The sequence below is a fragment of the Chiroxiphia lanceolata genome, chromosome 1 (genome assembly GCF_009829145.1).
Source record: "Chiroxiphia lanceolata isolate bChiLan1 chromosome 1, bChiLan1.pri, whole genome shotgun sequence".
Taxonomy (NCBI): Eukaryota; Metazoa; Chordata; class Aves; order Passeriformes; family Pipridae; genus Chiroxiphia; species Chiroxiphia lanceolata.
Window position 1 is genome coordinate 2,111,469 of NC_045637.1, and position 25,638 is coordinate 2,137,106.

Here is a 25,638-nt window from a genome sequence, read left to right on the forward strand (position 1 = left end):
TCCCAGAATCATGGGATGGGCTGGGAAGGGCTTTAAAGACCATCTCATTCCAACCCCGCCGCGGGCAGGGGTACCTTCCACCAGAGCAGGTTGTTCCAAGCCCCATCCAACCCAGCCTTGCTCCTTGAAGTTCTCCTTAAGCTCTGCTCAATCTGGCCTTGTTCCTTTAAGTTTTCCTTAAATAAAGGGCTAGGAGCTTGGCACATGGGGATTGAGCCACCCAGAAGAAGTCCCAACCCCGGGGAGGTGCCGTGGCAGCACCCCCCCTGCCACGTTCTCTTCCTGAACCCCAAAATTCCTCCCAACTTCCAAAGTACAAAATACAACCACAACCTCTCTCTGAAGGGTATTTTATACCTACCAAGATCATCCAAGCCCTGAAGACCAGACAGAGCTCTTTAAGCCCTCAGGAAAAATAACACCCGAGGCAGGAAGGGGCCGGAGAGGAAATTTTGCCGACGGATCCGAGCGTGGATTCGGAGCCTCCCGGCATTCCCAGTACAATTAGCAAGATGCATGGATGCATCAGCCCCGGGGTTGGAGTGCTGACAGCACAGTGTGAGGGTATTAGCAACGTGTGCAAGATCCAATAGCAGCAGAAATTTAGTAGTTTAATAATCTGGAGGAGTTATCTGCCGGAATTTTAATCTCCTGCCAGGAGGAGAAAAAAAAAACCAACCACCAACAACCCAAGGCTCTCAGCTATTAATCTACTCAGGGAATATTTAGGCCAATCCACCTCTTCTGATTAAAAAAAAAAAAAAGCCAGACAACAAATGGTAAGTCTTTCCCTTTTCTTCCAAAGAAGCTGAATGTGCAGCTGGGGCTGGATTTGCTGAGCCAACCTGGGGGGTTCATTTAAAAAACAACAACAAAAAAATACCACCCCCCCCAAAAAAAAGCACTAAAATGGTCAAACCATCCTAATTTTACCCGTTTCACTGGGAGATCTCTAAGGGGTGGATGCACAAGCCGGTGCTGTGACCCCTTGATGGGGGCACCGCGAGTCGTTGATGCCCATGGGGTCCCCTCTCCTGAAAAAGGGGAGTCCCAGGGGGAGCTGCTGAAGGATTCAGCTGTGCCAGCAGCTCTCTGGCAGTGGTGTCATCTTCTACCTTGCAGAGAAAGCGCAGGAGATGCTAAAGGAGGTCACAGCTTTTCCTTTAATGGCTGAGGGCTGGGTTTGGTGGCTCCTCGCACTGAGCAGGCAACACAACCAGCCCCTGCTCAGACCAAAGCTCCCCCCAACCCCTGAAGAGCAACAAAAAAATTATTAAAAACCACGAATAAATCAGGGTTTTCCCATTGTTTCGCTGAGGAGGGACGAGCTGGGACATAGAGGTGTCCAGAGCTGGGAGATGGAGGAGTCCTTTTCCAAGAGGATCCGTCCCCCGGATGGGGGGTCCTGGCAGCCCCGACACCCGCACAGCCCAGCCAGGCCACTGGTGCTTCCAAGGCTTCCCAGACAGCCAGTCCTGGAGCTGGAGGGACACAGGAGAGCCTGGTGAGCCCCTCAGTACATGGCCTCGTTGTCCCCCACGGCAGTGAAGGGGACGCCGCTGTAGGTGCTCTTCTTGCTGCGCTTGCTCTTCTTGCTCCACACCAGCAGCGTGCTGGGGCTCTTGCTGTTCATCAGGCTCTTCCTGCTGTTCTCCTTGTTGCTCTTCAGCATCCCCGAGGACATCCCTGCCACCTTCTTGTCCACCTGCTTGGGAAGGAGGGAGAGAGGAGTGAGAGCCAGGGGAACACCCACGGTTCCTGCGGCTGTAAAATCGGCCTTAGAGAAGTTTTAGTGCAGCTTTTTAATACCTTTATCTCACTGGTACCTTTGCACAAGATTTCTAAAAATGTTGTTTGTCATTCCTGGTTAAGAATTTCAGCCTGGACCTGACAGTTGTGTCCCCTCCTCAGTCTGGAGGGGGAAAGGTGAAAACGTGCTGAGAAAGAGCCACAACACTCGATAAAAACCACTCAAAGTCACCCAGGAGCCTTGAAACCCTTTCAGAAGGTGGGATGATGTGCCAGAGGAGATGAGGAAGAGGAAGAGAAGATGAAGAGATGGGCTTTTTAGGACCTCTGGCTCAAATCCAGGGGCGTGCCGAGGGCACTGCTGTGGGAGGGATGGTTTTGGAAGTGGGTGGGACGGATGAGGGAAGGTCTAAATATTGTCATTAGAACCTGAATGTTGGCATTAGAACCTGAATATTGTCATTCGAACCGGCACATTGCCATTAGAATGTGAATATTGTCCTTAGAACCAGAATACTGTCATTAGGACTTGAACATTGTCATTAGACCCTGCTTAATTGTCCTTAGAAGCTGAATATTGTCCTTAGAAGCTGAATATTGTCCTTAGAACTTGAACATTGTCCTTAGAACTTGAACATTGTCCTTAGAACTTGAACATTGTCCTTAGAACTTGAACATTGTCCTTAGAACTTGAACATTGTCCTTAGAACTTGAACATTGTCCTTAGAACTTGAACATCATCATTAGATCCTGAATAATTGTCGTTAGATCCTGAATAATTGTCGTTAGATCCTGAGTAATTGTCATTAGAACCTGAGTAATTGTCATTAGAACCTGAGTATTGTCATTAGAACCTGCGTATTGTCATTAGAACCTGAGTATTGTCATTAAAACCTGAGTATTGTCATTAGAACCTGAGTAATTGTCATTAGAACCTGAGTAATTGTCATTAGAACCTGAGTAATTGTCATTAGAACCTGAGTATTGTCATTAGAACCTGCGTATTGTCATTAGAACCTGAGTATTGTCATTAGAACCTGAGTATTGTCATTAGAACTTGAGTATTGTCATTAGAACCTGCGTATTGTATTAGAACCTGCGTATTGTCATTAGAACCTGAGTATTGTCATTAGAACTTGAGTATTGTCATTAGAACCTGAGTATTGTCATTAGAACTTGAGTATTGTCATTAGAACTTGAACATTGTCATTAGACCCTGAATAATTGCCATTAGAACCCAAATGTTACCATTAGAAGCTAAATAATTGCCATTAGGACCTGAATCTTGTAAGTTGAACCCAATTATTGCCATTATAACCCGAATATTGTCATTAGAACTTGAATATTGCCATTAGAACCTGACTATCGTAATATTCGGCGCCGTGACAAGGAGCGATTTTTGCCTTTTGAGACTCAAACCGACCCAGAGAATTATTAATGAATTTGAATTAACTTAAATTAAATTAAATCTTCTAAGGTGTCATCTCCCACAGCAGTGGGGAATTCCCAAGGTCTGGGAGGTGACTTACAGCCCTGGGGGCCTGGGAGCCGTGCAGGGTGATGACCCCGATGTCGACGCCCTCGTCGCCCGGTGCTCTTGAGGAGCTGCACGACCTCGGCGTGCTTGGCCCACCTGCAGTCCTTGCCATTGACTGAGACGATGTAATCCCCCTCCTTCAGCCCGGCTGCCTGCAGGGAAACAGGGAACACGGAGGTCTTGGAGCTCGTGGAGCATCATGGAACCCTGGAATGGCTTGGAAGGGATATCAAAGGCCATCTCATTCCATGGGAAGGGACACCTTCCCTGAGCGCTGTCAATGTGGCCCGGAGAACTTCCAGGGATGGGCCAGCCACAGCTTCTCTGGAAAGCCATTCCAGGCCCTCACCACCCTCACAGACAGGAATTCCTTCCCAATATCCCATCTAAAGCTCCCATATTTCAGTTTGAAGCCATGCCCCCTTGTCCTGTCTCTCCATCCCTCATCCAAATTCCCCCTTCAGCTCTCTTGGAGCCCCTTTAGGCACTGGAAGGGGCTCCAAGGTCTCCCTGGAGCCTTCCTGACCACCTGCAGTCCTTGCCATTGACTGAGACGATGTAATCCCCTCCTTCAGCCTGGTTGCCTGCAGGGAAACAGGGAACACAGAGGTCTTGGAGCTCGTGGAGCATCATGGAACCCTGGAATGGCTTGGAAGGGACCTTAAAGACCACCTTGTTCCGTGGGAAGGGACACCTTCCCTGAGCCCTGTCAAACATGGCCTGGAGCACTTCCAGGGATGGGGAAGCCACAGCTTCTCTGGAAATCCATTCCAGGTCCTTACCACCGTCCCAGACAGGAATTCCTTCCCAATATCCTAGACAGGAGTTCCTTCCCAAAATCCCATCTAAAGCTCCCATATTTCAGTTTGAAGCCATTCCCCTTGTCCTGTTCCTCCATCCCTTGTCCAAATTCCCTCTCCAGCTCTCCTGGAGCCCCTTCAGGCACTGGACGGGGCTCCAAGGTCTCCCTGGAGCCTTCCTTTCTCCAGGTTGAAGAAGGGACACAACTTTGGTCCTGATATGGACCATAAATGGTCTTGGAGAAGATTTTGGTCTCCCAAAAGAGATGTGATCCTGCTGGTAAGATCCTGTACTGTTACAGAGATTCCAGCTCTGGATGGCTGGTGGATGCTGAGGGAGTTGGGAGACCTTTTGGGCATCCCATCAGGATTCTCGGGATCTGCTGGATAAAAGTTGCCCCTCCACCCCCACAAAGCCCCCACGGTGAGTGTCAGTGAGACAACCTGTTTTGCAGACTTGCCATCCTGTTCCCTCCATCCTCACATCCCAAAATGAGGGACAAGGTAGTGGGTGGCAGCCAGCAGTTAAAATCTGAGCAAACCTCCTGTTTTTCCCTAAAATTCATCTCAGTTGTTCCCTGACACCCACCTGCAACCCCCAGGCTGGGATCCTGCAGGGGGTGAGTCTCCACCTGAGCTCACCAAGACCTAAAACCACCTGGTATCCCTCAAAACACCTCAATTCCAGCATGGGAATAGCGGGAAGCTGGAATACTACGGTAGAGCAGCCCTCCAAGAATCCAGGCTGGGATCCTGCAGGGATGAGTTCACCAATGCACTTCTAAGACCTAAAACCACCTGGTATGCCTCAAAAAAACCCTCAATTTCAGCATGGGAATAGCAGGAACCTGGGATAATCAGTCTCCCAGGAATACAGGCTGGAATGTGGCAGGGATGAGTCTCCACTTGAGCTCACCAATGAAGTTCTAAAACCACCTGGTACCCCTCAAAAAACCCCTCAATTCCAGCCTGGGAATATTGGGAAGCTGGGATACTCACGGCAGCGCAGCCCCCCCGGGATGACGCCGGCGATGAGGACGGGGAGTCTCCTCTCAGGGTGAACCCAAATCCATTCTCTCCCCTCCTCAGGTGGACTCTCCTGGCTGGATACCACTTGTTTTTGGCAGAGAAGACTGACAGGGGTCCCTGGGTGAGGCAGAAAACATGGGAAAGCACCTCTTGGGTAGGAACAACTCCCCGAGGATATGCAGCCTTGGAATTCCAGGGATGGAGAGGGGGCAGGGGAAGAAATTCCATGTTTTGCAGGGAAAAAAACCCCCATCATCCAAGGTGGGATGAGGGAGGTTGAGGGGTTTTATCACTGTCTGGCTCTGGGAGATGCTGGGGGTGGTCAGGTCATCTCTTCAGGGGCTGTTTCCCTCCCAAATCTTATCTCTTTTCCTTTTTTTCTCCTACTTTTCCATTCCCACAGGATCTGTTCAAGGGCAGAGATGTTCAATGTCTCCTTGACATTGCCCAATGACAGCAGAGCCAGACCCCACAGAAACCCCAAAGCTCAGCCCTGAACCCCAGTCCTGTTTCTCAAGACCACACAAACCTAAAAGGATTGGGATAAAGCTTCAGTGGGATTTCCTGCTGCCTCCTGCCCCACAAACATTCCTCTCAAGGTTTCCTTGGGCCAAACCCTACCCACACAGAGGAGGGTGTGAGTGGTGGTCCACGTCACCTCTTCAGGGTCTGTTTCCCCTCAAATCTTTCCTGTTTTCCTGGGTTTTTTTTATTCTTTCCCATTCCCACAGGAGCAGAATATCCCTGCCTGCCCTGGAGCTCTCCAAGAGCAGAGACAATCTCTCCTTTGAGTGCCCAGTGACAGCACAGCCAGACCCCACAGAAACCCCAAGCTCAGCCTGAACCCCAGTCCTGTTCCCCAAGACCCCACAAACCTAAAAGGATGGGATAAAGCTCCAGTGGGATTTTCCTGCTGCCTCCTGCCCCACAAAACCTTCCTCTGGGGGCTCCCTTGGGTCAACCTCCCCCCAAAATGCCCGTGCCAGCTCCCATAGGAGTTCTGTGACCATTTAGGTCTTGCAGAGCCAGATCTGTGCCCTCCCAACTCTCCTCCTGCCTGTGAGGAGGCGGCTCATCCTCCTTGGAAAGCTGCCTGGCAGAGGGAGAAGAGGCTGGGGGAGGAAGGAAAGCAGGCAAAGCAGAGCATGCAGGGGAGGAGAAGGAGGGAATGTCTGCTCCCTTGGGATATCCTTTATCCCGGAGCTGGACCTACCAGCCTGTGGAAGAGGTCGGTCACCTTCACCTGGGAGAAGTTTGGGGGTTTGATCTCGGGCTTCTGGTGGGTTTTGGCTGAGAAAAACACACAGTGGGGGTGACCTCAGGGGGGTTGTGGAGGCAATTTCTACCTCCACATCTTCCAAGGTGGGACCCATAAGAACCTGCTCAGGCAGCAGAGAATACTGGAACAGTCCGGGTTGGACATGAATTTAAAGAACCCCCCCGCCACACCATGAACTCACTGTGGAGCTTCCCCACCCGAGGAAAAACCCCCGAAACCCCCTCCCCAGATGCACCCCCCCCAAAAAAAAAAAACCACCCCACTCACGGTGGATGTCTGGGGCATCTCCCGTCTCGAAGAAATCCTCCTCGTGGTCTGATTCTCCGAGTATTTGCTCAGGGAGCGTTTGTGGGCGAAGGACAGGACCTCCTGCAGGATGTCCATCTTCCTGAGGATCTTGCACAACCCGTGGATCCTCATGGCCTCCTCGTGCTTCATGATGGCTTTTTTCAGGTGAGCTTTGCCTGCCAGGGAGGGAGGGAGCAGAGGGATCTCGTTGGTTGGGAGCGGAGCGGGTTCCGGCGCGTTCCCGCTGCTACGGATGGGGAGCAGCTTCCCGGGCTGTGACACCCTGAGTGACTCAGGGACAGCCCAGTCACGTTCCCAGCCCGCTGGGTGCTCTAAATGGGGTCGTTCCCAGCCCCTCAGCTCGAGCCCTCCATGGAGGGCTGGGAAGGGACCTTGAAGGGTGACCTACTTGGCTCCCCCGGCGCCGGAGCCGGCAGATGTTCCTGAAAACCGGCGTCGTGCCGCCCCCGAAGTCCCTCCTAAAGCTTAACCTCAATCTCCTCCTGCAAATTAACTTCTCTCCGTGCCTTGCCTCCCATGGGAGCTGGGAAGGTGGAGAACAACCCAGCCCCATCCCCTGGAACAGCCTTTGGGGAAGGTGCAACAACTCTCCCTGTTTCCAGGCTAAGCCAAGCCTTGTCCTCGCCCTGTGGGTCCAGGAGCGGGAACGCGGAGAACGACCCGGCCCCGTCCTCATTGCTCAGCCTTTGGGAAGATGCAGCGGCTCTCCCTGTTTTCCAGGCTAAGCCAAGCCTTGTCCTCGCCCTGCACGTCCTCTCTCCATCCTCTTCATCACCTCTTTGCTCCTCCTCCCCACTTGCCTTCCACAGGTTTTGACCCTCCTCGGGAAAAGGACGCGGTGGGAAAACAGCCAGAGGAGCTGAAATCATGGTAACCCACGGATATCAGAGCAAACATCTCCTCTGCCACAGACTGCAACCAAGGCACCCGTTTCCAAGGCTAAACTCCCAAAAAGCTCTCTCCGGTGCGTACGCGTCGCTTGGAAACACGTGGGCCTGGAAACCGTTTCAGACTCCGGACACACGGGGGCAACAGAATCCAGGGAGAGGATCCAAGGATCGGCTTTGCTCCAGGCTCCGGACACACGGGGCAACAAAATCCCAGGGAGAGGATCCAAGGATTGGCTTTGCTCCAGGCTCCGGACACAGGGGGGCAACAGAATCCAGGGAGAAGATCCAAGGATCGACTTTGCTCCAGGCTCCGGAGAAACGCAGCCTGTGCAAGTTCTAACTCAGGGAATGTTTTGGGGTCGGATGGAAAACAGAGAGGAGGAGACTCCCCAGCAAAAAAAATCGGTAGCAACGGCATCAGTTCTATTTTAGCAAAGCACCCGATGGCAGCGAGGAACAACTGTGGAATTATGGGGGATAATAATAATCATGGAGTCAAGGAATGGGTTGGGTTGGAAGTGAGCAGAAAGATCATCCAGTTCCAATCCTCTGCCGTGGGCAGGGACATCTTCCACTAGCCCAGGTTGATCCAACCTGGCCTTGGACACTTCCAGGGATGGGGCAGCCACAGCTTCTCTGGGAATTCCATTCCAGCCTCTCACCACCCTCCCAGCCAAGAATTCCTTCCCAATATCCCATCTAACCCTGGGAAGCCATTCCCTGTGTGCTGTCCCTCCACCCCTTGTCCAGGTCCCTCTCCAGCTCTCCTGGAGCCCCTTTAGGCACTGGAAGGGGCTCCAAGGTCTCCCCAGAGCCTTTTCTCCGGGCTGGACAGGGAAGAAGAATTCTTCCTAATATCCAGTCTAAATGTACCCTCCTTCAGCTTAAAGCCATTCCCTCATGTCCTATCACTGCATAAAATAATAAAATAAGAATTAAAGTAAGAATTAAAAATAATAAAATAAAATTAAAACAATTATAATAATAATAACCAAGAGGAACAGAGGAATATGAGGAACAGAGGAATATGAGGAACAGAGGAATATGAGGAACAGAGGAATCTAAGGGATAGGAGAATCTAAGGGATAGGAGAATCTAAGGGATAGGAGAATCTAAGGGATAGGAGAATCTAAGGGATAGGAGAATCTAAGGGATAGGAGAATCTAAGGGATAGGAGAATCTAAGGGATAGGAGAATCTAAGGGATAGGAGAATCTAAGGGATAGGAGAATCTAAGGGATAGGAGAATATAAGGGATAGGAGAATCTAAGGGATAGGAGAATCTAAGGGATAGGAGAACCTAAGGGATAGGAGAATCTAAGGGATAGGAGAATATAAGGGATAGGAGAATAAGGGATAGGAGAATATAAGGGATAGGAGAATATAAGGGATAGGCAGAATATAAGGGATAGGAGAATCTAAGGGATAGGAGAATATAAGGGATAGGAGAATATAAGGGATAGGAGAATATAAGGGATAAGAGAATATAAGGGATAGAAAAATATATGATAGAGGTTGGCCTTGGAAGTTGTGCAAGCTTTTGGCTCCACTCTACTAAGATGATGGAATATAATATGTCTGATAAAACACAACCTTATAAGATCAGGAGACAAGGGAAGAGGGAATAAATATTCTCCAAGGAGGATGATTTACTGCCACCAGTTCAAAACCATAGAACAATTTGGGTTGGAAGGGACCTTCAAGATCATCTCATTCCAACCCCTGCCACAGGGCAGGAACACCTTCCACAGACCAGGTTGCTCCAAGTCCCGTCCAACCCGACCTTGGACACTTCCAGGAATGGGGAATTCACACCCTCTCTGGGTTTCTTCCCTTCCTTTTTTAAACCAAAAACCAAGCTGAGGTTGTTGCTGCACATCAATTTTCCCCCAGCTGACATGAGCAGAAACTCATTCCCACAGGAAAATCAGAAGAGCTGGAATGTGGTACAACGGGTGTTGGGGTGGTGTCACCACACCGCTGACTTTGGGGTTCATTTTGGAGGTTCCTCACCTCCCATCCCCACTGAAACCCGGTGAGGAGCCGAGAGGACTTTGCCAACTCATTCCTGGTGGGAACTGTCTCCTTTCCCACGTGTTGCAAGGAGGGGAAAAAAGCCCCAGGAGGTGACCCCCCAAAATGAGGGGTGCTGAGCTTGCTTGAGGAGCTGCCAAAACACGACTTCAGCTGAATAAGCACGTTCTGTTTTCCCCCCTGGAGCTGAAAATCCACATGGGAGAGGTTCTTATCTCCCAAGCTTTTTGCTGCAGCTAAAAATGCCACCCCCTGAAGCATCTGCTGTGCCTTGTTATCGAGCCAAGCCCAAGCCCAGGCCCAGGAGCTTCCCAGGATCTCTGTGTCCCTATGGATTTCTCCAGAGAGGTGATGTCACCTGGCTCAGAACACCTGGAGGTTTTATGCCAAGCCAAGCCCAAGACCAGGAGCTTCCAGGATCTCCATGTCCTATGGATTTCTCCATGAGACATTGGGTAAATCACTGGGTTCAGAACACCTGGAGGTTTTACTGTCAAGCCAAGTCAAGCCAAGCCCAAATCAAGGACCTCCGTGTCCCTATGGATTTCTCCATGAGGGTGATGTCACCTGGCTCAGAACACCTGGAGGTTTTACTGCCAAGCCAAGCCCAAGCCCAAGCCCAGGAGCTTCCAGGATCTCCATGTCCCACATGATTTCTCCATGATGGTGATGTCTCCTGGCTCAGAACACCTGGAATTTCACTGCCAGACACAGCTGGTCAGGTTGGTGAAGGCACCACGAGTTGGTCCTCAACACCCTAAAGGAGATTGTGATGTTTCCTGCCCTCCCAGGAGAGTCTGTTTGCCAAGAAATCCCCCCCAAAAAGTGTCTTTGCACGGAGAGATCCCCCAAAATTCCATCCCATCCCTTTGTGGACAGCAATCCTAAATGACCTCTGTCCCCAAAGATGTGCTCACCCAGCTTCCTCCTCTCCTCGGGATCCTGCAGCAGGACACGGAGCGATGGTCCCTCTGGCATGGTGACATGGAACTGCATGAAAGCCTTCTCCTGCTCTGGGAGCTCCGATTCCGAGGGCACTGTGGGAAGAAGAAGGGTGGGAGCGGGCTTAGAGAGAGGTCAGGGCCACTCAGAACCCTCTGGCAGTGGGGATCAGGAAGCCACATCCATGTTCAGGTGGCCCCAATAACTTCAGCACCACCTTCCTCTGCCCAGACAAAGCCTGGGACAACCAAGACATCACTGATGGGCACAGGGATGAGTTATCCAGTCAAAACTCCACCAGGATTGGAATGAGGGCAGGATTTGTGCTGGGCACAGCACAATATCCGGCTCTTTTGCCTCCCTCCTTCCTTTGCTCCCATATGGAAGCAGATGGGAAATAGGGAGCCCTTGGTTTTCCCCACCTGGAGGTGGAGACCAACCAGAGAATGATGGAATGGTTTGGCTTGGAAGGGACCTGGAAGATCATCCAGTGCCACCTCCTGCCACGGGCAGGGACACCTTCCACTAGCCCAGGTCAATCCAACCTGGGCCTTGGACACTTCCAGGGATGGGGCAGCCACAGCTTCTCCGGGAATTCCATTCCAGCCCCTCACCACCCTCCCAGCCAAGAATTCCTTCCCAATATCCATCTAACCCTCTGGCAGTGGGAAGCAATTCCCTGTGTGCTGTCCCTCCATCCCTTGTCCCAAGTCCCTCTTCAGCTTTCCTGGAGCCCCTTTTAGGCCCTGGAATTGGCTCTCAGATCTCCCTGGAGCCTTCCCTTCTCCATGTGAACACCCCCAGCTCTCCAGCCTGTCACTCAGAACAGGCTGATTAAAGTGTAATTAATTCATTAATTAGGGAGCTGAGCCCTCCCTGCTGTGCCAGGGAACCCTGCACAGGCAGAGAGCTCCCAGTGCAACCATGGGGTTTTTCCATGGAGAAATGGACATGGATGCAGCTCTCCCAGGCTCTCCAAGCCCCACACTAGGCTCTTTAAACTCCGATTTTCCAGCCAAAGCTGTTCCTAATCCCCTCTGGCTCTCAGGGACCTCCTTCCCTAGGCACAGAGTGTGATAAAAAAGCAACCCAGAAAATTCCAGGGAGCTTTGTTGGGCCAAACAGAAGATCCCAAAAGCCTGGTGAGCAGCCTGGCATCGGCATCCAGAGGGTTGGGAAGTGGCAGCTCCAGGGCTGGGAGCTCTGCCCGTGCCAGCTCTTGCCATGTCAGCATTCCCTGAGGGATTAATCTGCAGAGTAAGGAGTTTGTTGCCAGCTGGTTACAGAAGCAAAAGAGTTGTTATTGTGACAGGGAGGTCCGGGAGAGGCAGATCCCAAGAGCAGGCAAAAAAAATTTCCCCAAATCAGGTGTTTCCTGCAGATTTCTGCTTCCCCTCGAGGCCTTAAATTTACCAGGACGCCAAACAGCTCCCAAATTTTTGGGGGAAAGGTTTTCCCTGTCCTTTGTATCCCCACCCAAACCCATCTCCATCATCATCCTCTCCTGCTTCTGCCTTTAAGCTGCTCCACTCTCTCCTGTCTCCCTGATCAATCCTTCTGCAACACCCACACGGCCCAATCCTGGGAAGAGGATTTTGGGGCAGGCTCCGGAGCGGGGGAGGGTGCCAGGACAGTCTGGCAGCACCAGTTTTGGCAGACAGGCCTCAAAAGACCTCCTCAGCCACCCACCAGGAGACGGGGTGGCACCAAAGGTCACCGTGCCCATCTGCTGCCCACCCCCGGATCTTCTGCCGGACCCAAAATCGCTTCCAGGGTGTTGGCGACGGCACAGATGGAGATGACGAGGCACATCCTGCATCCCAACTCCCAGAGATTCCATGGAGATGCACCAGCCTGGCACAGCCACCCTCCTGAGGCTCCTGGGACATCCAGCCATGAGCTTGGGAACTGAATTCCCCAGCATCAGCCCTGGCACCAGCCACGAGCTGAGCAGTGCAGGTGACAACAGGCCCAAAAAGAGCTCCCCAGAAGTGATGCCTGAGGAGCAATGGGTGGTTCTGCTGGGAGAGAATTCCATGGCCAAGCTCCCATGAACTTCAGGATAGCAGGAACTCTGGCCTTGGTATCACCTTCGAAGTGTGCAAGCTCTGATCATTCATCTCTGGTGCCAACCCCACTTCTCCTGGCATCAGGGCTGGGAAAATCCATGGAATGGCATGTGATACTTGGGGAGCAATGGGTGGTTCCGCTGGGAGAGAATTCCATGGCCAAGCTCCCATGAACTTCAGGACAGCAGGGATTCTGGCCTTTGTATCATCCTGAAGTGTGCAAGCCCAGCTCATTCATCTCTGGTGCCAACCCCACTTCTCCTGGCACCATGGGAAATTCAGATATTTTGGGGGTTATTTTTAATTTTGGGAGCCTCCAACATGAGCTGCCTCAAAGGATGGTGGGCTGAGGACACTGGTGTGGTCAGCAGGCAAGTGACCCCCTATTTAGCCCCTCAGCCCCAAAGGGGACAGCAGGGGACATCCCTACAGCAGGTGACATCCCTACAGCACCTTTTTGCTCCTTTTTTTTAGGAGGATTTTTCCCTGTGGAAACCAGAAATGGGGAGGAAATCTGCCCTGGGCAGGAATTGCTGAGTGGATGAAGAAGATCCACAGCTCAGAGCATCCCAAACCCTCCAGGATTTGGATCCATCTCTTCAGAGCATCCCAAACCCTCCAGGATTTGGATCCATCCCCTCAGAGCATCAGAAAACCTCCAGGATTTGGATCCATCTCCTCAGAGCATCCCAACCCTCCAGGATTTGGATCCATCTCCTCAGAGCATCCAAAACCTCCAGGATTTGCATCCATCTCCTCAGAGCATCCCAAAACCTCCAGGATTTGCATCCATCTCCTCAGAGCATCCCAAAACCTCCAGGATTTGCATCCATCTACCTGTTCATGCCTCCCTGCTTTGGAAATCCCCCCCCCATTTGGAACCAGCTGAGCAGGAAGCTCCTTCCAAGGTGGGAACTCACCGGGGCAGTCGCAGAGGGCGATGGCAGCGAAGTAGTGGAGAGGGCTTTGAAATGCTCTGACTTGACGTGGACCATGGTGGTCCAGGAGAAGGGAACATAAGTCCTTCACGTGGGGCTGGGTCATGGTCTGGTGCACCAGCGAGTAGACGTCCTCCACCTGGGAGGAGGGAGGAGACAAGAGATGGAGGACATCCATCAGGAGAACACCAGCAGCGGGTTGTCCTCTCCTGGAGGGTTCTGCTGACCACAGTGACATCCCACCAAGTGCAGTGGTGTGGGGTTCAACAAGGCCAAGTGGCGGGTCCTGCACTTTGGCCACAACAACCCCCTGCAGCTCCACAGGCTGGGACAGAGCGGCTGGAGAGAGAGAAGGAGCTGGGGGTGCTGGTGACAGCAGCAGGACATGAGCCCAGGGGTGCCCAAGGGGCCAAAAAAGCCAATGGATCCTGGCCTGGATCAGGAGCAGTGTGGCAGCAGGAGCAGGGAAGGGATTCTCTCCTGGATTTAGTGCTGGTGAGGCCCTACCTGGAGTGCTGTGTCCAGCTCTGGGCCCTCAGCTCAGGAAGGACATGGAGGGGCTGGAGCAGGTGCAGAGAAGAGCAGCGAGGTTGGGGAAGGGTCTGGAGCACAATTCCCGTGAGGAGAGGCTGAGGGAGCTGGGGGGGCTGAGCCTGGAGAGGAGGAGGCTCAAGGGAGACCTCCTCACTCTCTGCACTCCCTGACAGGAGGGGGGAGCCGGGTGGGGATCAGTCTCTTCTCCCAGGAACCAGCAGTAGGACAAGGGTCTCGGTCTTAAGCTGTGCCAGAGGAGGTTTAGGTTGGACATTGGGAAGAAGTTCTTTCCAAAGAGAGGGATCAGCCATTGGAATGGGCTGCCCAGGGAGGGGGTGGAGTCCCTGTCCCTGGAGGTGTTGAAGCAGAGCCTGGACGTGGCACTCGGTGCCATGGGCTGGGTGCCAAGGTGGGGTTGGGGCACGGGTTGGACTTGATGATCTCAGGGGTCTTTTCCAACCCAATTGATTCTACGAAGTCCTCTTCTCCCCAAAGTCCTCTCCTCCCCAAAGTCCTCACCTTTGCCGCCTCCTGAGCGAGCTGCAGCCGGGCCAGGAAGTCATTCTGGGCACGGAGCAAGGTCATCTTCTCAAAGACACACTCCTGGACCTGGGCCACCATCAGCCTCACCCAGCATGTTCAGGGAAGGAGCGCTCATATCCAGGCTGGGAGCGTTGGAGAAGTTCTCCTTCAAGTAGTTAAAGGCACCTGCACAAGAGAGAAGCTCCCGGTAGTCACCGGTTTTGGAAGCAGGAGGGTCAGACTTCTGGAGGGAGAAACTCCATCCACACACTCAACGTGTCACCCCCATGGCAGGAGTCCCCCACCCCCCCAAGGATGGAGAGCACCCCTTGGGCAGGACTGTGGCCACCACTTCAACCAACACATGGAAGCTGCGACCACCAAGGTTCATTGCTGGATCCAGCATAAATATAGGAAGACATATATTATATAGGAATATTTAGGTCTTTCCTTTCTGTTTCTTCCTTCCCTTACATATTTCTTGGAGTGTTATTTTTATGCTTTAATGGTGCTGCATTATTGCAGATGACAACCAAAATGGCTCCACACCGGTTTTTCACTGAAACCAAATTGTTCTAGAATAAATATATATATATAAAATATATATCATATATTTTATATGCATTATATATATTACATCTAAAAATATATATAAATTATATATAATATATAATAGATTTAGATTTATATTATCATCTATTATATAGAATACTATATTATATAAAATATGTAATATATCATAATTATGTATTATATAGAACATTACATCATATATATTATTATATTACATATTATATATTATATTATATAGAATAAAAATATATAATAGCATACTCTATAATATATAGTAAATTAATATTATTTAATACATAGTATATATAATAGTATATATTATATATACTATACTAGTGTATATATACTATATATATACTATATACAGTACGTAGATATAGTATATATACTATATACTATGTAATATATACTATATATTATATTAGTATATTATAGTATATTTTATATATATGTATATTTTATAGATAGTATATATACTATATACTATAGTACATATAGTATATATAATATATATTATAGTAATGTAATATAGTGTATATAGTAATTACAGGATAGTATATATACTGATATATATTAAATATATTAGATATAGTATATATAGTATATATACTATATAGTATAGTATACTAGTAATAGTATATATGGTATATATACTATATATAGTATACTATATAGTATATATATACACTATATAGTCTATATACTATATGCATACTATATATTAGATATATCTAATATATATCTAATATATAATAGTATATATATATCTATAATAGATAATAGTATATGAATATTAATATTATATTAATATATAGTAATATATATAGTATATATTATATATATACTAGTATATTATTATATATAATACATAAAAATATAAAATAGCTAATATAGTGTATATATATTATATATAGCACATTTATTATATTACTATATATTATATATATATAGTCTATATAATTACAAACCTAATATATAACTATATTCAGAAAACAGCCATCATTCAGTCTCCTTTCACTCCAATCCCCCCCCCGGATTTATTCCCAAGACCCTGCGTGCCCTCCCCTCCGGGGGGCTGAGGCGGGAGGGCCCCACGTACCCGCTGCCCTCTGGAAGGCGTCGATGGCCTGGGCGAGGCCGGGCAGGGGTGGCGCGGTCCTGGCGCGCCCCAAGCTGGGTGTGCAGGGCCCCCAGGTTGAAGAGGACACTGCCCTTCTCGAAGGCCAGTGCCCGCTGGTGGGATGGCACCCCCGTCAGGGAGTCGTACCTGGAAAAGGGAAGGAGAAGGGAAGGGTCAACAGCTGCCCACCTGCCTGGTATGGGGTGGTCTTGATGGTCCCTTCCCACCCAAACCACTCTATCCTTGCCCATGGACGCAGGAGGAGCCTGGAGGGTTTTCAGTGCTCCATGTGGGAGCCGCCATTCCCATCACATAGAATCATGGAATCATAGGATCATAGAATCAGCTGGGTTGGAAGGGACTTCAGAGATTATCAAGTCCAGCCCTTGATCCAACACCGCTGCAGTTGCCAGCCCATGGCACTGATGCCACATCCAGTGTTATCTTAAAAACCTCCAGGGACAGAGAATCCACCACTTCCCTGGGCAGCCCATTCCAATGGCTGATCACCCTCTCTGGAAAGAAATTCTTTCTAATATCCAACCTAAACCTCCCCTGGCACAGCTGAAGACCGAGCTCCCTTGTCTTGCTGATGGTTGCCTGGGAAAAGAGACCAACCCCCACCTGGCTACAACCTCCTGTCAGGGAGTTGCAGAGAGTGAGGAGGTCTCCCCTGAGCCTCCTCTTCTCCAGGCTGAACAGCCCCAGCTCCCTCAGCCTCTCCTCACAGGACTTGTGCTCCAGTCCCTTCCCCAGCCTCGTTGCTCTCCTCTGCACCTGCTCCAGGACCTCAATATCCTTCCTGAACTGAGGGGCCCAGAACTGGACACAGCACTCGAGGTGTGACCTCACCAGCACCGAGTCCAGGGGAAGAATCACTTTCTTGGAGCTGTTGGCCACACTTTTCCTGATCCAGGCCAGGATCCGTTGGCCTTCTTGGCCACCTGGGCCCTGCTGGCTCATGTTCAGCTTCTTGTCAATCCAAACTCCCAGGTCCCTTCCTGCCTGGCTGCTCTCCAGCCACTCCGTCCCCAGCCGATAGCAGTTATTCACGTTCCCCTCTCTCTCCCTAATTAACGTTCCCCGCTTCCTCCCTTAATTAACCCACCCCTGCCACCGGCAAACCAGGATCTCCGCATCTGCCGTGGCGGGGGGTTTGATCCCAAACTCCCTCAAGTGCCCCAGGTGGGATCGGGAAAGTGGCACCAACCAGTGGAAGAAGACCCCCAGGGGTTTGGTGGGAGGGAAGAAGCGGCTGTCGAGGAAGTGCAGTTGGTTGTAATATTCCATCAGGAGCTCCAGCCCGGCTTCGTTGCGGCTCGGGGTGCGCATGGCCTGCGGGATGGGAGAGGAAAAGTGGGCTTGGGAAAAGAGGGGGGAGATCCCTGGCACAGGCTGAGAGCCCCCAAAAAGACTCCTTGAGAACTGGGGTGGTTCAGCCTGGAGAAGAGAAGGATCCAGGGAGACCTTGGAGCCCCTTCTAGGGCCTAAAGGGGCTTCAGGAGAGCTGGAGATGGACTTGGGACAAGGGATGGAGGGACAGGATACAGGGAATGGCTTCAAATTTAAATATGGGACCTTTAGATGGGATATTGGGAAGGAATTCTTCCCTAGGAAGGTGGTGAGGGGTTGGGATGGAATTCCCAGAGAAGCTGTGGCTGCTCCATCCTTGGAAGTGTCCAAGGTCAGGTTGGATGGAGCTTGGAGCAACCTGGGATAGTGGAAGGTGTCCCTGCCCATGGAAGAGGGTTGGAACTGGATGGTCTTTAAGATCCCTTATATATATATATAATATATATACAAAATATATTATTTTATATATACAATATAATATATATATATTAAATATTATATATATTGTATATTATATATATTATATATATTTTATATGTACACACAAATGCATCTTATAAATATATATATAAAATAGGATTTAAAAAAATATATATATATGTATTTCACATATATTTCTAGGATATAAATACATAGGGAAGAAATAGGATTTTTTCCTCCTTTCCCAGGTTGTTTTATACTTTCTCTTCTCCAAGGCCCAGCTGGACAAGGAGCAGCTGTTCAGCTTTGCCAGGGGTGAACTAAGATTCCTAAACCAGGGCATCAAGGACAGGGAAAATCAACAATTACTGACCAGTCTGGAATATTTTATAACCTATAAACCAAAGGTGCTCCAGGGTGGGAATCCTGCATCCCAAAACACAAGGATAAGGGGACAGTTTGGAGAGAGGATGAAGGGACATCCCAGAGTAAAACGTGGCATTTTCAAGGAGTGATCCTGGACAAGCCAAAGCCAGAGTTTGCATCCCAAGGCACACGGACCTGCCTCAGCTCCATGAAATCCTTGATTTCTTTCTCAAACAGGACACCTTCCTCTCCATAGTGTTCACTGATGAAATCCTGCATGGAAAAAAAAAACAAACCAGGAGAAAAACCCTGAATGATCCCTTCAAAACAGATTTTTATGATTTAAAAGGTTGATTTCAGACAATTCTGGACAAGCAATTTGCCAGCTCTGCCCACAAGAAAACAGGGAAAATCATCATCTCCTTCTTTCCAGATGCTCTCCAGCATCTCCACATCCTCATCTCCCACTTTCCCATGTTTTAAATCCGGTTCTTCCCCATGAATTTATTTTTTTGCAGCTGTTCTAAACTAGGAAATGGGTTTTTTTTCAGATGCTTCTGCATTTTCCATCCACCAAGGGCATAAAACTCACCTTCAGTGGAACCAGCAAATCCAGCTCCTTGGTCTCCTTCAATCCCAAAGGGATCATGGGAACACTGATGGACTCACTGGAAAAGACAACAACTTATGTGGGAGTTGGTTTCCAAGTCTTGGAGGGATCCTGGGTGACAGGGATTAAAATGGAGCAGCTTTTTGCTCCTAAAAAAGGGTAAAAAGACACCTGGAACAGCAGAAGGATGCTCTTCCCAGAATAATTTGGGAATGGCAGTGCAAAGAGAACCTGAAAACATCACTCTTATTCCTCCAGCTTCTGCTTTTCATGGAATTTTTTGGATTGAAAGGGACCTGAAAGACCACCCAGTTCCACACCTGCCATGGGCAGGGACATATCCCACTATTCCAGGTTGCTCTAAGCCCTGTCTAACCTGGCCTTGGATGCTTCCAGGGATGGGGCAGCCACAGATTCTCTGGGAATTCTCTTCCAGTACCTCCCCACCCTCATAGATTTAACAACTATTTTGATTTTCTGCCACCAAGAAGGATAAAAACAGTCTGGATGAGCAGCAGAGCCTGGAGCAGACAGGAATTCCAGCCCTGCAAAGAGCTCCCAAAGCTGGATCTGTCATGGAATTCCTCTACGCAGAGACAGGGAATGGGAACCTGCTGTGGCACCTGCAGCTCCTACCGGCTCCTCAAATGATATCCAGGAGGGATGTCCCCAATCCCAGCACCGACCCATGTCCCACACATCCCTGGGCACCTGCATTCCCAAAGGATTGGTTTGGAGACCAGAAAGCTTGGCAGAGAGTGGGATGGGAGGTGGGACAGGCAGGATCCAACCAGGTTTGCACCACGACTCCCCCTCATTCCCTCCCAAATTAACTGATAACTTGTTATCCCATTGCTCATTAGTGAGGAAAAGAGGCAGAGGAAGTTACAAAATCCAGAGGGAGCAGGGCAGGGAATTTTTCATCCCCGTTTTCATCTGTTCCTGCTGAACAAACAGCTCCAAGAGCCATAATTAGGGCAGCAAACCCGTTACAGCTCCTTCCCTAACGAGATTTCCACTTGGATCCAATGCCTGGAGCAAACAAAGGGACTTTTGTTTGTCTTGGGCAGGGCTTTGGGGTTGGTGCTGCCCTTGTTTTCTTTTTAAACCAGGGCAAACAAGGTTGGAAAAGCCAAATATCCCTGACAAGGAATGTTGGGGAGGAAACATGAATCCCTATTTTAGGGCAGAAGGATCAATATCCAGGTTTAAATTCAGACTCCAAAAGACCTTCTGAGTGCAGGAAACACCCGGAGATGGTGGAGATTTGGGTTTCCTTGGCTTTCTCTCCATAGGAGTCCTGTGATCCTAAAAAAACTCCAGCACCCAGGTCATCCCAAACCTATATTTAATGTCACTGCAGGATGGAGTCACTCCATCACCCCCTGGAGTTCTCCTGGTCTTTGCATCTCTGTTCCCAGAAGCACAGAAATCCTTCCCACGTGCCAGGAAAAGCAGGATGGGCACAGAAATGTACAGTCCTGGAATGGTTTGGGTTGGAAGGGGCTTTCCTAAAAACCGGGCCTTGAACACTTCCAGGGATGGGGCAGCCACAGCTTCTCTGGGAATTCTATTCCAGCCCCTCACCACCCTCCCAGGGAAGAATTCCTTCCCCATATCCCATCTAACCCTCTGGCAGTTTGAAGCCATTCCCATTGTCTTGTCACTCCATGTCCTTGTCCAAAGTCCCTCTCCGTGTTTCTCGCCAGCTCCCTTCGGGTACCGGGAAACCACAACCAGGTCACCCCCAAACCTTCTCTTTCCCAGGCTGAACAATCCCAGTTCTCTGAGCCTTTCCTTAGAGGACTACAATGACTCCAACAGCAGGAATCCCGAGTCTCTGGACCCCTGGTCTTGTTTAAACATTAATTCTCCCAGGCTCAAAATTAAATTAAGGAATTTTTGCATTGACATATTGGATGATTTATGCACCAGAGTGGAAAAAAAAGTCTCTCGACTTTGTTACAGAGACCCCAAGCCTTCAAATTCCCTGTGTTCCTGTGCAGCTGTCCCTGGAACAAGGATGGATTTGCTCAGCCACGAGCTGGGTGTCCTCTAGGAGAGCTCCCGGGTTGGAACATGGATCAGGGTGGGAGTAACAGGAGCCTCCGTCTCCTCGCGATCCGAGTCCGGGGGAGCTGCTGTCACTTCCCAGTCCCTAAAAAGCTGGAGACCTCCCACTATCCCACTTTGCTCCAACTTGGATGTGGACACTTCCAGGGATCCAGGGGCAGCCATAGCTTCTCTGGGAATTCTATTCCAGCCCCTCACCACCCTCCCAGGGAAGAATTCCTTCCCCATATCCCATCTAACCCTCTGGTAGTTTGAAGCCATTCCCATTGTCTTGTCACTCCATGTCCTTGTCCAAAGTCCCTCTCCGTGTTTCTCGCCAGCTCCCTTTGGAAAACCACAACCAGGTCACCCCCAAACCTTCTCTTTCCCAGGCTGAACAATCCCAGTTCCCTGAGCCTTTCCTTAGAGGACTACAATGACTCCAACAGCAGGAACCCCGAGTCTCCGGACCCCTGGTCTTGTTTAGACATAAATTGTCACAGGCTCAAAATTAAATTAAGGAATTTTTGCTCCGAAGTGCAGGTGTCCATGGATGTGTGGGACACGGATCGGTGCTGGGACTGGGGATATCCCTCCTGGATATCATTTGAGGAGCCGGTAGGAGCTGCAGGTGCCACAGCAGGTTCCCATTCCCTGTCTCTGTGTAGAGGAATTCCATGATGGATCCAGCTTCGGGTGCTCTTTGCAGGGCTGGAATTCCTGTCTGCTCCAGGTTCTGCTGCTCATCCAGACCATTATAATTCCTATAAACCAGTTTCAGTCCCTAAAAACCAGATTTTAGTCCCTAAAAATTAGTTTTAGGTTTTAGTCCCTGCAAACCAGTTTTTAGTCCCTAAAAACGAGATTTTAGTCTCTATAAACCAGTTTTTACTCCCCGTAAACCAGTTTTTAGTCCCTGTAAACAAGTTTTAGTCCCTATAAACCAGTTTTTAATCTCTATTAACCAGTTTTGGTCCCTATTAACCAGTTTTGGTCCCTATTAACCAGTTTTGGTCCCTATTAACCAGTTTTGGTCCCTATTAACCAGTTTTGGTCCCTATTAACCAGTTTTGGTCCCTATTAACCAGTTTTGGTCCCTATTAACCAGTTTTGGTCCCTATTAACCAGTTTTGGTCCCTATTAACCAGTTTTGGTCCCTATTAACCAGGTTTTAGTTCCTAAAAACCAGATTTTAGTTCCTAAAAACCAGATTTTAGTTCCTAAAAACCAGATTTTAGTCCCTAAAAACCAGATTTTAGTCCCTAAAAACCAGATTTTAGTAAACCAGTTTCAGTTCCTATAAACCAGTTTTTAGTCCCAATAAACCAGATTTGACTCCCTGTAAACCAGATTTTAGTCCCTAAAAACCAGTTTCTAGTAAACCGGCTTTAGTCCCTACAAACCACTTTTTACTCTCTATAAACCAGTTTTAGTCCCGATAAACCACTTTTTACTCCCTATAAATCAGTTTTTAGTCCCTATAAACCAGTTGTAGTCCCTGTAAACCACATTTTACTCCCTATAAACCAGTATTTAATCCCATAAACCAGTTTTCAGTCCCTATAAACCCATTTTTAGTCTCCTTTTCAGTCCTTCCTCCATCCCAGCCCCTCCAGGACACAGATCTGCCCAGAAAATCACCTTCCAATATGGAATAAAGAGAGTTTTCCCTCCTTGCTCCCAGCTGCCAACAGGCACCTGGATATTTTCCAGGTGGCTGAGCAGAATTCCCAGGAGGATTTGCTCCCTGACCTTTGTCACCAGCTCAGGCTTTTAAAGCCCAACGTCCCCTCAGGGCACTTCATTGACAGGCAGCAACGAATCCACTCATTCCAGTGAGCATGGAATGGTTTGGCTTGGAAGGGAGCGGAAAGATCATGGAATTCCAACCACCTGCCGTGGGCAGGGACATCTTCCACTATCCCAGTTTGCTCCAACCTGGCCTTGGACAATTCTAGGGATGGGGCAGCCATAGCTTCGCTGGGAATTCCATTCCAGACCCTCACCACCCTCCCAGCCAGGAATTGCTTCCCAATATCCCATCTAGAGCTCCCATATTTCAGTTTGAAGCCATTCATTCCAGTAAGCATGGAATGGTTTGGGTTGGAAGGGACCTGAAAGATCATGGAATTCCAACCACCTGCCGTGGGCAGGGAGACCTCCCACTATCCCAGCTTGCTCCAACCTGGCCTTGGACACTTCCAAGGATGGAGCAGCCACAGTTTCTCTGGGAATTCCATTCCAGAACCTCAGTACCCTCCCAGCCAGGAATTGCTTCCCAATATCCCATCTAGAGCTCCCATGTTTCAGTTTGAAGCCATTCCCTGTGTCCTGTCCCTCCATCCCTTGTCCCAAGTCCCTCTCCAGCTCTCCTGGAGCCCCTTTAGGCTCTGGAAGGGGCTCCAAGATCTCTCTGGATCCTTCTCTTCTCTAGGCTGGACATTCCCAGTTCTCCCAGCCTGGAATTCCAACCCCCTGCCGTGGGCAGGGACACCTCCCACTATCCCAGCTTGCTCCAACCTTGTCTTGGACACTTCCAGGGATGAGGCAGCCACAGCTTCTCTGGGAATCCTATTCAACCGCCCTCCCAGGGAAGAATTCTTTCCCGATATCCCAAAATTAAATCATAAGGATAAACCCCCAAATTCCCAAGGGATTAAGGAGCTCTTCCCACAGTACCTGTCGTTCTGATACACGTCCACGCTGCTGTTGAGCTCCTCCAGCTCCTCCTTGAGCAGCTGCAGGTTGGAGTTGACGTAGCTCAGCTCCAGGGCGACTGTCTCCTTCACCTTGTGGTTACTGGTGGCCCTGCAAGGAAAATCCCTCGGGATCATCGAATCATAGAATCAGCTGGGTTGGAAGGGACCTCTGAGATCATCAACTCCAACCCTTGATCCAACACCGCTGCAGTTCCCAGCCCATGGCACTGATGCCACATCCAGTCTCATCTTAAACACCTCCAGGGACAGAGAATCCACCACTTCCCTGGGTAGCCCATTCCAATGGCTGATCACTCTCTCTGGAAAGAAATTCTTTCTAATATCCAACCTAAACCTCCCCTGGCACAGCTGAAGACTGAGCCCTCTTGTCTTGCTGATGGTTGCCTGGGAAAAGAGACCAACCCCCACCTGGCTACAACCTCCTGTCAGGGAGTAGCAGAGAGTGAGGAGGTCTCCCCTGAGCCTCCTCTTCTCCAGGCTGAACAGCCCCAGCTCCCTCAGCCTCTCCTCATAGGACTTGTGCTCCAGTCCCTTCCCCAGCCTCGTTGCTCTTCTCTGGACCTGCTCCAGGACCTCAATATCCTTCCTGAACTGAGGGGCCCAGAACTGGACACAGCACTCGAAGTGAGGCCTCACCAGTGCTGAGTCCAGGGGAAGAATCACTTTCTTGGACCTGTTGGCCACACTCTTCCTGATCCAGGCCAGGATTCATTGGCCTCCTTGGCCACTGGGCACACTCTGGCTCCTGTTCAGCTTCCTGTCCATCCAAACTCCCAGCTCCCTTCCTGCCTGGCTGCTCTCCAGCCACTCTGTCCCAGCCTGTGGAGCTGCCGGGGGTTGTTGTGGCCCAAGTGCAGGACCCGGCACTTGGTCTGGTTGAACCTCATCCCATTGGAATCAGCCCAACTCTCCAACCTGTCCTATCCTATCAAACCTCCCTCATTCCATCCATATGTTTAGTTACCAAGTCTTGGTTATGTCGATCAACAGGGATTGAGTTTTCCACCAAAATCAGGTGAGTCCATCCAAACTTCTCTAGAATGGGAAGGGCGGAAGGTTCTTCACGTTTGGGTTGGGAGGGACCTGAAAGATCTTGGAATTCCAACCCACCTTCCACTAGCCCAGGTTGATCCAACTTGGCCTTGGACAATTCCAGGAATGGGGCAGCCACAGCTTCACTGGGAATTCCATTCCAGCCCCTCACCACCCTCCCAGCCAAGAATTCCTTCCCAATATCCCATCTAAAGCTCCCACGTTTCAGTTTGAAGCCATTCCCTGTGTCCTGTCCCTCCATCCCTTGTCCCAAGTCCCTCTCCAGCTCTCCTGGAGCCCCTTTAGGCCCTGGAAGGGGCTCTCAGGTCTCCCTGGCTCGTTCTTCTTCTCCAGGCTGGACATTCCCAGCTCTCCCAGCCTGGCTCCAGAACAGAAGAGCTCCAGCCCTCGGAGTATCTCCATGTCCCCTCTCGACTTGCTCCAGCATTCCCAAATCCTTCTGTTGTTCTCCAGGGCTGGAAGCAGCTCTGCAGGTGGTGGTGGTGGGGGGGTGGCGGAAGGGCAGAATTCCCCCCTTTTCCTGGTGCTGTGGGATGAGCTCAGGACAGGAACACAGGGATTTTCTGGGCTATGAGCACACACATAGATGGCTCATCCATGGGACAACCCCCAAATCCTTCCCTAATTAAGAGCAAGGACCTCCAGAGGGAGAATTTAGGGGAACACTCAACCCTTTCCTTGAGGAATCCCGCACCTTCCATCCCCTTCCAGAGCATCCAGGTCTCCATCCCTTCCCTCCC

The 25,638-nt window shown here is 50.0% G+C and overlaps 2 protein-coding genes across 2 annotated transcripts in view; both read right to left on the reverse strand.

The window, feature by feature from the left end:
- The window catches only part of LOC116789429 (rhophilin-1-like), a 146,441-nt gene that overhangs the window by 107,095 nt on the left and 13,708 nt on the right, over positions 1-25,638 (reverse strand). The window lies entirely within an intron of this gene.
- Positions 1,010-25,638, reverse strand: part of LOC116789684 (rhophilin-1-like) — a 37,134-nt gene continuing 12,505 nt past the window's right edge. Inside the window, 19 exon segments of the mRNA XM_032693804.1 lie at positions 1,010-1,705; positions 3,279-3,332; positions 3,334-3,438; positions 5,086-5,232; positions 6,329-6,405; positions 6,662-6,716; positions 6,719-6,858; positions 10,544-10,663; positions 13,558-13,596; positions 13,599-13,656; positions 13,658-13,714; positions 14,629-14,739; positions 14,741-14,817; positions 16,304-16,349; positions 16,351-16,471; positions 17,535-17,659; positions 18,659-18,736; positions 19,056-19,131; positions 23,805-23,933. Coding sequence (XP_032549695.1) covers positions 1,514-1,705; positions 3,279-3,332; positions 3,334-3,438; positions 5,086-5,232; positions 6,329-6,405; positions 6,662-6,716; positions 6,719-6,858; positions 10,544-10,663; positions 13,558-13,596; positions 13,599-13,656; positions 13,658-13,714; positions 14,629-14,739; positions 14,741-14,817; positions 16,304-16,349; positions 16,351-16,471; positions 17,535-17,659; positions 18,659-18,736; positions 19,056-19,131; positions 23,805-23,933 — 1,807 coding nt within the window. The 3' untranslated portion in view covers positions 1,010-1,513.